The following is a 12993-nucleotide window of genomic DNA, read 5'->3' as shown; positions in this document are numbered from 1 at the left end:
CACAAGGAAGTGAGGCCAGGATGGCTGGTTTCTAAGCCAGCACTGCAGTTAGTCACTCATTGCAAACGCAAACCATCCCAGCGAGTCGGTCACCGAGGAGGACAGGCTAGCAGAGGGGCAGGCAGAGAGACATGTCATAGATCTAGTATTGGGGAGGAGTCAGTCCCGGCAGATGCCCCACCATAGTAGCACCCTGGGTGGGCGTTGGAAAATGCCATCTTGTGGGTCCATACTTCCCCCACCCCATGTCCTGCAGGGTTGCCTGCCTAACCCTCGTGGGGATGGGAGATGGAGAGCTTAGAGTGGCAGTGCCACCACCACCACCACCACCACCACCACCACCAGCAGCCTTCGGTTTTCCCCTGGAACCAGTCGCCTTGCCTGCCTCTTTCCCCAGCAAGATCGACTGGTGCTGCCTCTGAAGATGCATCTTCAGGCTGCTGGTTCCATAATGCCCTGTAGATGAACCCCTGCTTAGGGTGAGTTTGCAGTGGCGACAGACAGCAAAGCGGGGATCCACTCCCACCTCAAAGTGGTCCCACACTATACTTGTCTTTCGCTTCCGTGGTGACACCAATTGCCCGCCTGAGCTCTCTGGTGTTGCCACAGAAACAGGGGTTGCAGCGGAAGAGGTGTGGGATGAGACTGGGGAGAGAGCCTCGGCCTGCTGCTGCTCCTCCTCAGCACCCACTGCCTCCTCCTCCTCCTGCCCCTCCACTGTGCTGAGGACCTCGTGTAGGACGTCTGGAGACAGGTCCATCAGCGGGCTCATGGGCTCAAATGATAATGAAGGAGTTGGGGATACTCCTCCTCCTCCTCTAATGGCACTGCTGCCTCTTGCAAAGGGGCACTTTTCCCATTCCCACCCTCAAAAAGAGAACGCCGGGCACAAGTTGCAGAAGAGACTGCCTCTGCCTGCTCCTTCTCCTGCTTCTGTTGTGGAGCAGCCAGCCAAGGAGTTGCCCGTTTGATTTTAACAGCAGGAGAGGCAGCCTGCTGCTCAGGCTGGTGCCAGCCTGACCCTTGCTGCTTTCAGCATGCCCCGCCACAGACATGCGCCTGCTCCCTCTTCTCATGATGATATTATACTAATACTAATAATAATATCTATAAGAATATACTAATACTACTAATAATATGTATAAGAATATAATATTAATATTAATAATAATATGTATAAGAATATACTATATGTAGGGAAATGGGACAAGAAGTGTGTGTATGCTTTGCCCAAACAGGATTTGAAATGCTCAATCTGTGGCTGTTGCACTTCACAAACAGTGCACACAGCACACTCACACAATAACACAGTCACACACACAGTCCAAGTAACAGAGAGAAGAAATAGAGGATAATTTTTTGGGGGTATTTTTTTGTATATAGAAGGAAGAAGGAAGATGAAACACAGTCAGGCTTTAAGAGAGGGGGGGGACAAACAAACAAACAAACACACACTCCAAAATTTAAAAATAAAGTTTATATTAAATCAAAGTAAGGGAAAAACACAGAGCAAACAAACACACACACACACACACGCCAAGCTAAATCCTAATCTATCTCCAAACACAGCAGCAGCACCTAACTAAAGTAGCTCCTCTCTCCACGAACGCCAAAACCCACAAGACGCTAAGAGCTCAAAGCTCTGAGGGTGCCTCTGCCTTAGTCCCCCCCTCGAATGCTGGGATTGGAGGATGCTTCATGAGGTGATCAATTCTCATCAGGATTGGGAGTTGAATGTGCCTGTCATCGCTTAAAAAAAAACCAAAAAAACGCCGTTTTGCTCGCTGTCCCTATTTGTTTACCTGATTTTAAAAAATATATAGCACGCGAACCGCACTACGCAGAGAGCTGAGAGTAGGCTCAAAATGACCCCCATCCACGACTCTCTAAGCGCAAGCATTTTCAGAAAGATAGCATCAAAAACAACACAGTTATCCCCCTTTCTTTTCCGCAATGCAATCCTATGGGCGAAATGTTTCAAGATAGCGATCGGAGTGGACCGCGGAAACCGGAGCGCTCTGAAAATGGCCGCTTCTCTTCACCTTGCTTCTAGGGGTCCGCGGTCCGCTTCTACTCCGCCTCTGGGCAAGGTGGAGCAGGCCAATTCACTCCTGCTTCTACGCTTCTAATCGGAGCGGAGCACATGCCTAACAGGAAGTGCGTGCTGGGGGTATTTTGACACATATCTTGGATACAACTGGCAAAATGTATTTATTCCCCAGAAGTGGCTGAAGTTTCCATCTGGCTTTAGTAAGGGCACCATGACATTTATGAGCTACACACGAGGAAAGGGATATACCCCTGCCTCTTCCTCCTCCCATCCTATTCATGATTTTGATCACAAAGGGCTCTTACTGATCTTTCTGGGATTTGCAGTGTTTGTGTCATCTTGCCTTGCAGCAGTCTCTCTTTACTATATTATTGCATTAAAAGCAATAACAGACATCTCTCAGGGGTCATGTAGTGGCATCCTGCATTGCAGAGGGTTGGACTAGATCAGCAGTTGACAATGCAGCCCTTGCAGGCGCTCTCAGTCTTCAAGTCCCCCAAGTGTACCCACCAGACTCCCCACCTTTCCTCTCTCCCTGCTGCCACAGCCTCCCCTCCCCTCCCACCCCAGCCTTCCCCCTGCACTTTTCTCCCCCTGCCCAATTCCACCTTGTGGCTTTTCCTTCTCACCATGGCCCTTTCATTGCTGCATTTCTTCCCCTGCAACCACCTTTCTTAGCCTCCACTCCTCACACCCCCACCTTCCCTTCGCTCCTGCTACAGAAAGTTGACACAGCGCTTCATCAGACGGAGGAAAATCGCAGTTCCCTACCATTGCTTCTCCGCCCCTGCTTCTGTCTCACTACGTTGAGTAGAAGCAGACAAAGGAAGAAAATAGCGACCAAGAAGGGGAAGATGAGGAAAGAACTGCGAACCAAGGGGGAAATTTTAAGTAGGGAGGGAAAAGAAGGCGCCTGTAAAATGTGCCCTCAGACCCCAAAAAAGGTGCCGACCCCTGGACTCAAAGGTCCCTTCCATCACTCCAAAATCCTAAATGATAATTCTAAATTACAAACCAGATCTCATTATTTTTCCAAGAAGGCCTCCAAAAAAATTTTTTCAGTAATAATTTACTAGATACTTTTATAACAGAATATGTTTGGGACTTTTAGTGGAACAATTCATGGGGGTGGGAGTACTGCCACCAAGAATGTCCTGCTGCAGCCACTGAACGGGAGTTCTCTGCCTTTGATTCAGGTGCCACACCAAATATTTTTGTTGCTTCCTTGTCTAATTTAAATCTCTCTCTCTAGTACTACATTCATGTCTGCAATTGATGGCTGACAGCAAAAGCAACATTCATCAAGATGGTAATGCAGCACTCACTTACCTCGATTTAACTCCGGATACCAATCTTTTGGAAATAAATGGGCAGCACATTTCTATAGTTCCACTTCCTTTGCCACTATGCAAGGATATGTTTAATTGTTCTCCTGTAAGAAACATGTTGGAAGAATAAGTCCAGTTATTCTCAGGTTCCATTAACATTGGTAACGTCCCTTTTCTGCATCCAGTGGGGGAATTGTCAATGCAATTGTGCCAATATTAGGGAGCAGTGGTGCCGCTAGGTAATTTCAGTCTCTAGACAATGGTGGTTTGGGTGTGTAGGGAGCAGCTTTCGATGGCCATGTGTATTACTTCAGTTGTAAAACACAAAACTAAAATTTTGTAGCATTCTAAAATGCTACAAAAAGGAAGTCTGCACTGATTCACTCATTTCTATAAAATAAAAGAAATTATTTCTTTTTTAGATGATTCAAGTATAGTTCCATGGCTTCTTAGCTTTAAAAGAGGAACAGCACTGGAAGAGCAAGGGAATTAAATAGTGGTCAGAGAAACTGGTTACTTTTTCATATATGGTCAGGTAAAAAAATAAAAGATTTCAATAAACTTTTGGGATTCCTTTTATTTGCTTAAAGAATTCTTAATAGTAATGAAATTTGTCTGTCTTTGTTCTTTAGGTTTTATATGCCGATGAAATGTTCGTAATGGGGCATTTAATCCAGAGGAAAAAAGCTCATGTAGTTGGTGATGATCTCAATTTGGTTACATTATTTCGTTGCATCCAAAACATGCCACACACTAATCCTAACAACTCTTGTTATACTGCTGGTAAATATGGAGTTATCCTAAATACAGCACTTTAAAATGTGTAGCACTCAGGCCTTAGCTAGATCTAAGGTTTATCCCAGGATCGTCCCGGGGTCATCCCTGTGCATCTAAATGACACACAGGGGATCCCGGGAGCAGGCAGGGACAACCCCGGAAAAAAACTTAGGTCTCGCTAAGGCCTCAGTGTTTCGATTGTTAAATTGCAGGGGGGAGGTGTAACCACTTTTTTCCCATAGCTATTCCCAGAACTCATTAAATTTCATACAGAAGATCCTAAAATTCATTATTTTAACTCACTATGTAGTAATTGCCTGTGACGGCCTATTCACTAGTGTAGCCTCCACCTATTCACTCTGAGGGTTGAGGTGACCGAAGTGTCTTTATTGAGCATACACAGAGTTTAAGTAGTAAAATCCCTGCTCCTTCTTCCCCCCTCCCTCTCAGCCGAAACCCCTTTGATCGCCTTGCTTGTATCCTGAATCAACACCTTTAATCCCCTCTGTTTGCTGAGTTAGTCTGCCCTGGTGTGGATTCCGTGTTAGTCACTGGAAGTTTAGCAGGACATGTTTAGAGTTGAACAATGGTCAATTAACTGGGAGGAAGATAACAGCAAAGACCTGCTTCCCTCCGACAGTTTTCTGTCAAGGTAGCTCTCCAGGCCTGTGCTGTAATACTTCATCTCCCCTTTCTTTATTAATTTATTATGCCGAATTGGTGTTGGCCTGATGAACTTCCGGGACATGATTGGACAACTGCTTGTACAACATCTGTATGTGCTCTGGACGATAAGGTCTCAGAGGGGTGTTTTTCCACCAGCAGCGGCTACACATTTTCACCAGATTTTGGAATACACGGAATAAGGCATTTGGGATACATTGAATAAACCAACAGGCGACTATTAATACAGTGATCAATGCAATACAATACATATAACACTTCAAGAAAGATTAAGAAATTCAATACATACAATACTCTACTTCAAGAAGAATTTAGTCAGCTGAGAGGGAAGCATGATCACAAAACTTCTCACTAGTGTTGAGGCACATCTTGTTTGGAGGCTACAACTGTTTGTAAGTCCATGTTAAGTTTGTACTTTGTGGGAATTGTCCAGCAGGTTAAAGCAACACATGCTTTTTATATTTGGCAGCCCAGGTGTTGCTGAAGAAGTAGTCAATGGCTGCACGATTTTGCAAGGCAAGACATGAGTAAAACAATTTCACACAAAGTTCTATTTTATTTGGCGGAGAATCAGGACAGAAATTTTTAGAGCAAAGCAAGTCTTTTTGGTGGGTTCAACGGTAACCAAGTTATCTGGAACGTGCTTACAGTCTATTGTAGGTCTTCTCACTGGCTGAAGCAAATAGTCCATATGAAATTGTTGGGGCAGCTGCTTGTTTTGGCTCTTGTGGTCTTTGATGCTGGAAGACTGCTACAGCTGATGTCATCTGGACTCTGGTCTTCTGGACTGCAGTTCATTTGGACTTTGGTACTGCAGCTCATCTGGGTTTCATCTTTTATTGTTATTTTTCTGAGAGGACTTCTTGCATCTCCAGGCCAGGCTGGGAAAACTCTGAAAACCTGTATATTGGAAATAAACTACAAAAGAGGTGTAGACTCTCTCCATCCATCGCTAGATGAAGAGCAATAACAAAACAAGAACTATGTACATGAATATGTGCATTTTCCCTTTTTTTCTTAAGTTTTTGAGGCTAAGTTTTCATTCTGCACATGCTCTTGGCTAGGCTGCCAAGGGCTAGTTAAAGCTGAATGAAACTTTCAATCAGGGGGCTTTAATGGCTCTGAATGTGAGCAACAAATTGTAAGACTTATTGTCATGTTAAAGAAGCTATTATATTTGCAGCAACTTTTGAGGTAACATAAGCTCTAGGTAAATTAGCAATACTAAAGCACATATTTTGGAAGTCTAACATAATTTTGGAAGTCTAATATAAGATTCAATTCTAAAAACAGATACATTGGCAGCGCTAAAATAGCGTATCCCTGCTGGGTGATAGGATTAAAGTGAGTCATTGCTAGCACTTCTCCCATCTGCATACAAGGTAGGGGCATGAAGGAGTGGGCTCTCGTAAGGGGAAATGATGAGTCATTACATAGAAAAACAAAGGTCGGGAGAGGTGAAAAGAAAAAATCTCACAAACTCATCTATTGATATTTGCAATGCTACAGACATTTGCAGAAGGCATTCAATCTGCATTTTAGTGAGAGAAAAACAAATTAGGGAGGTGTTGAGCTCTCTTACACTAGAGGCACTCAAGGGGTAGCTGGGCAAGCATCTGTCAGGGATGCTTTAGGTTGGATTTCTGCATTGAGCAGGGGGTTGGACTAGATGGCCTTGTGGGCCCCTTCTAACTCTGCTAAGGCTTTGAAATCTTTGGTTAGATCTTATGCTAAGGGTTTGAAGCCCACGCTTCTTTCTCTGTGCTCTGAAATCTGCATAAGCTTGTGTTTGGAAAACAAAAGACTAAATATACATTAACTGTTTAACATACCCTGGGGCAGAGCAAGTTTTTCATGATTTAGGACAGAACTGCGAAAGCAACTTTAATCAGCTTACGCTAGAGGAATGGTGAAAAAACAGTCCTTTAAATCAATCACTATAACTTGGAAATCTTTGGGAAATTAAATTCAGGTTGGGTGTGTAACTATTGTGCTAATTTTTGGAAGGAATTCTTTTGAAACTTTTCGCATCAGACATAGCAGAGGGAATTAGAAACTTCTAGCATCAGCTCACAAGCTAGTATACTGTAACAGTGTTCTAGGCAACTTTACATTTAGTATACAGAGATCTAAAAGCTTAGTTATTTGCACAAACATTTGTTGGGGATATCGTGGCAGGAGCATGTCATGGATCTCGTTTAGATATGCAATTTGCAAGTATGTATTTAGCCAGGATATAACTGTAAGGGGACTCAAATTCTAATTGCAATTGAGGGCTTTCATAATTATGAGCTCTATACTAAGAATTTTGTCTTCTTTACATGCTCTTTTTGGCTTGGCTCTTTTTATAAGAGCTACAGCTAAGATGCTAAAATGGTGAGAAACTGCGCCAATATCTTGCAGGTTTTAATCATATTGGCTGGCTCAGAGTTCATGCTTGGCTCTGTAATGGCATGGATACATCTGAAAAAAGATGATAGGCTGGGGCAACTCTGCGTTAACGTGTAGGGCTTGGATCAAGTAACTCTAACAATTGAGGGGGGCTGGTGTGAAGCGGAAGGATCCATGGCAAACATGCTCGAGGCTGCACCAAAATGGTGCTGGTATAATCAGAATCAATTACTCTTGGAACAATAAATATTTTCTTCTTCTCACTGCTTAATCAGGGAAGTACGGGGGTGGAAGCTATGATGGAGAGCACACACGAGGAGAGAGTAGGGGAGGCAGCCAGTGAGTTTAAACTCAAACAGGCTTGCCTTTGCAGCTTCAGGGCGCATGTGGGACTTAAGGTGTGCTCCTCTGAACGTGGCCAGCTCGTTGCTGGGGGAGGAAGCGCTCTCTCTTGGCCTGTTTTCTCAAGCGGCTGCCTTCTCTGTGCAACCGCGTGGGGCTTTGGTTTGCATTTCTGGCTGCCGCGCGCACTCTTGACCCAGCCTCGCCTGGAGAAGCGGCATGGCAGAAGCACTCTTAAAGCACTTCTGAACTTAGGCCAGTGGTCTGGGCAACTCACTGCCTTTCCACTCCACCTCACTCGCTCTCTAGCACTGACTTGGTGCTTTTGTCACTTATGGCTGGTGGCAGCTCCGCGGCGGCGCTGCGCTGCTCGGCCGCCTCGCTAAGAGATCTGGGCTCTGTGGGCAGCGGGCGGCAGCGCGGAGGAGGAGGTGGAGGCAGAGCTGGCAGGATGGCGAGGGGGCTTGTGTGCTTGCTGCCCAGGGAGGAAGGAAAGGAGAAAGGAGGCGCAGCTGCTGCGTGGAGCAGCGGCTGGAGGCAGCAAAGGGAGCTTGCTTTGCCTGCTTGCCTGCCTGGAGGAGGCGTCTGCCTTCAAGGGCAGGACTGCTACTGCTGGCAAAATGCTCTGCGCCTGAGGCGTGCTAAGGACAGGGCATGGCAAGGGTTTATAATCTACAATACAGGCATTTTGTATTCTTACTTATTATTATTATTATTATTATTATTTATTTATTTATATAGCACCATCAATGTACATGGTGCTGTACAGAGTAAAACAGTAAATAGCAAGACTCTGCCGCATAGGCTTACAATCTAATAAAATCATAGTAAAACAATAAGGAGGGGAAGAGAATGCAAACAGGCACAGGGTAGGGTAAGCAGGCACAGGGTAGGGCAAAACTAACAGTATAAAGTCTGCACAACATCAAGTTTTAAAAGCTTTACTTGGCCAGTATTGTATAAGGGACACAAAGAAAGCATTTCTGACCTCTCTGCCATTGCTCCTTGGCTGCAAGTTAGACTTTGGCTGCAAGTTAGTTGGGTTTCTAAACCTTGCTGAGGCGAAACAATTTGAGGTGGCTGTGGGTCAGGAGTTGGTACTGACGTAAAAGTGGGGTCTAGGGAAGATTTTGCCTTACATATTTCTACTGCAGTGGCAGATTAACGCTCAAACTGCTCGTAGTTAAACTGTACTGAGGTGGGTTTTCCTCAGGAGCGGGTGCCAATGCAAAAGCAGAAACCACAGGGGGGTCTGGCTTACAAATTTCAACTGCTTTGTCTTGGGGTGGTAGATTAACGCTTAGCCCACCAGTAGGCAAAGTGGCTGAGTTTATTTGATGAAATTTGTTGAGCGCTACCCAACACTGGAACCAAGAAAGCAAGATTTTAACAGAGGCGCGAGGTTCTTGATGCAAAAGTTCCTATTTTTTCCCAATCAGATAAGTGAAACGACCCGCGTTTCAAATACCAGGGACAGACTTTCCCTATCTTACCAACCAGCTTCTGAAACGAAGACAATTTGCCTTGCCCTCCTGTCTTATTGACTATGCGGGTTAATTCTACCGCGTGTTTCTGCTGGAGGCTAGACAGTTTGCAGCCCATACTCACCGCTTGAAGGGGTCTTCTGAGAAGACGGGGGTCTCTTGGAGACAAGGGTGCACCGCTGGGGCCTATGCCAGGCAACGGTGGGTATGTTTAGCCAGCTGCTAGTCGTGGTGGTCCCTGTTCACGGGCGCCACTCTGTAGTAATACTCACGCACTCTGAGGGTTGAGGTGACCGAAGTGTCTTTATTGAGCATACACAGAGTTTAAGTAGCAAAATCCCTGCTCCTTCTTCCCCCTTCCCTCTCAGCCGAAACCCCTTTGATCACCTTGCTTGTATCCTGAATCAACACCTTTAATCCCCTCTGTCTGCTGAGTTAGTCTGCCCTGGTGTGGATTCCGTGTTAGTCACTGGAAGTCTAGCAGGACATGTTTAGAGTTGAACAATGGTCAATTAACTGGGAGGAAGATAACAGCAAAGACCTGCTTCCCTCGGACAGTTTTCTGTCAACGTAGCTCTCCAGGCCTGTGCTTGGAGAGTGCTTCACACTAGGTGGGGACTGAAAGGCTTTGATGATAGCCTGTCCTCAGCCAGGCAGTTAAGAGCAGTGACAGCTGTTCCTTTAAGCTACTTTCATTGCATTGAGATCAGTGTGGGTAGTTCTGATCTGGGTTCAAACAGCTGGGTGGAAACTGTCTTTGTGTGGTGGAGAAACAGGTGCACATTTCACATCACTTTCCCCCTCAAATTCCCTCTGTGTATATATTTGTTTAGGAAATTACATGAATATGACACTCGCGTAATGGTGCCTGTATGCAGTGACCACATGATACTGTATGTGCGGAGGAAACTGTGCTTGTTGAGCCTAATTATTTATAGGTCTGTTACAAATTTTGTTTGTGGCATTTATATCTTGTCCTTAGGATACATGATCCATACCCCCTTTTTAGTCTTACAACAATTCTGTGTTAGGCTGAGAGAGGGGGCCCCTAATCACCCAGTGAGCAGCTTGGCTGAGTGGGGAATTCAACATGGGTCTCCCTAGGTCTGATTTTAAACTATATAATCTATAATTCATTAGTGATCTTTGGGTCCCACACAACCCTGGGAAGAGAGTTATATTCCCAGTTGGATAAATTATAATTAAATTATAATTACTTTAAATCAAAGTGGTAGCTTTGTAAATTAAAGGAGTGGACAAAATTATAACCAGGATGATTTGTAACGTTGGTATATTTTGATTTCAGTGAAAATTGTACTTAAGGATATTCAAATCTCTTGGCAGGCATTGCAAAATTAGAAGAAGGGGATGAACTTCAGCTCACCATACCCAGGAGAGGAGCCAACATAGTCTTGAATGGCGATTCCACTTTTTTTGGTGCAGTCAGACTTGTGTGATGCTTTTGCAGTCTTTATCATTAACTTTCCAGCTTCTTTCAGTGATAGAAAGAAGCTGGAAAGCACACACACACATACATACACACACACTTATTTCAAGAGTAGTTGTTGGGCTTTTTATTGTGGGTTCTCTTTTTAGTTAGATAGATTGTCAAGTAGTTTTCTGTGTTATTAACATACTCAAAACAGGAAACCCAACAGATGCACTTGCGGTATACCACCCTTTCATGCAAATTACCAGAAATGAAACCATTCTAAGACTATAAATAGCAGGTCTTATGTAAGAACTTAAGCTGTGCTGGATTGGACCAGTCTAGTTACTAACAATGGCCATCTGGATGTTCCCAGAAAGCCCACAAGCAGGGCTTAAGTACAACAGCCCTCCCTATTGTTTGCCCCCAGGCACCTTGTATGGGAGAGAGAGAGCAGGGTCACAACATGCAGCCTAATTGGAGGGGAAAAGAAATAGCAGTGCTTCTGTGGAGCTCCAGGGAAACTTTCCCAACAGGATGCAGAAAAACTGCGAATTGTTGCAATTAGTATATTGTTCTCATATTGACTATATATGCTAGAAAAAAATAACTGTAAAAAAAACAAAAAAAACCTTCACATATGGTCCCATAATTGTCTTCATAAATGTCAAGATAACTTCAGTGGGACCTGAACACTTGCAAATGTAATTGCAAATGTACTTCAATCACTTCGAGTATGTAACAGACATATTTTTCTCAATTCCTGATGGGTTCTGAATGTATTTTGCTTCTCTTATAATTTTCAGTTCATTTGAGTTTACACATTTGTACTTTGAAATATAAAAGAGCATAAGGAATAGCAACAGACTTCTCAAAAGGAGGAACTCTGAAATTTCCTGTGGTGAAAAAAAGTAATCAGAACAAGCTTATATTGAATCCATTTAATGGATAAAATCCCCTTCTCTAATCCCCTTTATGGGGCATGTTCGCACGACATGCCAACCCATCATGGGTGACAACCTGTGCAATGTGGGTTGTTTTGTTATCATTAAGAAGTGAAAATTCATGCACCAAGTGCCAAAAGATTTAGCAAAATTAAGGAATTTGATTCCTAAATGGGCATGGTCTGAGAAAGCAATTGTCGTGCATTGAAATAGTGAAGAAAAAATAAAAAAATAATCTAATCTAAAATAATTTTGATGGCAACTGTTGTAACCACCAAAATAAGAAAACTTCCCTCTGGATCAGGTATTGCTTGTAAAACCAATATGTGTGCATTTTATGTATAAGTCATTTTAGCTTTCTTAGAATTGCCACTAACATAGACTTCTCCTACACGCTCTTTGTCTGAGTTCAGTTACCTGTAACAAAGCAGTATTCATTTTAAGCTTCTTAAGTTTGCAAAGCACTTTCTTTCTTTCTCTCTCTCTCTTTACATTTTTATACTGCCCATCAGCTAAGGCTCTCTGGGCAGTGCACAATTAAAACCATAATGTACAACAAATATCACATAAACTTAAGATGTTAAAAGTTTTCTTAAAAATGCAATATAAAAACCAGATGAGTTAAAATCCAGGGAAAGCCTGTGTGAAACAGTACGTTTTCAGGAGATGCTTAAAAAATAATTCAGTTTTCCACCTCCCAAACCACACGAGGAAGGGTTTTCCAGAGAACTCTGCTACAGAGAAGGCCTGCCAGCAGGGTTCTTCATGACAATATTTGTGAACCGCCCAGATTTTTGAACTTGAGAGCTTTGAGAGCTTCGGCTATTGGGCGGTATAGAAATGAAATGAAATGAAATGAAATGAAATAAATAAATAAATAAATAAATATATTTTGTTTGTTTTGAAGTGGCCAGCAGGACCTCCTCTGAGGATCGTAGCTGCCGTCCGGGTGCATATAAAGGAAAGCAGTCTGCTATGTATGGTGGTCCCAAGTTGTTTACGGCTTTGTAGGATAACAACATAACTTTGTAGGTGGGTCGGTAGCTAACAGGCAACCTGTGCAGTTCTTTTAACAAAGGTGTTACATGGGCAAAGCTGGGTGTCACTGTGAGCACCCTAACTGCTGCGTTCCGCACTACTATAACACACCACTATAACACAAAGTTCCACAAGATGACACTTTTCTGCTATCACCAATTATGTTAGAATACTTTAAAACCTCTTAGTAGCTGGTATGCATAACCTCTTATGCATGATATGGTGTGAAAAGGTGTTTTTTTTTAATTAATCCTCGACTCTCCCAGTTGATCAGGCTGCGAAGGCTTGGATCTTATGAGGTGGATCCAGGAAATATAATCAAAAGGAGTTTATTAATAATATATTAAAAACCTCCCAGAGAGCTTCAGCTATTGGGTGGTATAAAAATGTAATAATAAATAAAATAAATAAATAAAAAGAAAGAAAGAACAATGAATGATATACAGTAAATTAAAACAGTCACAAGTATTCTCAGGGAGTTTCACATACTCCCTTGCTCACAAACTTTGTTTCCCAATGTGGTGCA

The 12993-nt window shown here is 43.4% G+C and overlaps 1 protein-coding gene across 1 annotated transcript; it reads left to right on the top strand.

Moving 5' to 3' along the window:
• The first annotated feature begins 2261 nt into the window (after nt 1–2261).
• Nucleotides 2262–10558, top strand: TNFSF13B (TNF superfamily member 13b). The gene is given in 5 exon segments (XM_063115844.1): nt 2262–2460; nt 3303–3359; nt 3801–3913; nt 4011–4161; nt 10401–10558. Coding segments are annotated over 5 exon segments (633 nt in total). The 3' UTR covers nt 10514–10558.
• The last annotated feature ends 2435 nt before the right edge of the window (nt 10559–12993 follow it).

The sequence above is a fragment of the Elgaria multicarinata genome, chromosome 2 (genome assembly GCF_023053635.1).
Source record: "Elgaria multicarinata webbii isolate HBS135686 ecotype San Diego chromosome 2, rElgMul1.1.pri, whole genome shotgun sequence".
Taxonomy (NCBI): domain Eukaryota; kingdom Metazoa; phylum Chordata; class Lepidosauria; order Squamata; family Anguidae; genus Elgaria; species Elgaria multicarinata.
The sequence above is the reverse complement of the archived record's forward strand: the minus strand, read 5'-3'. Positions and strand labels throughout refer to the sequence as shown.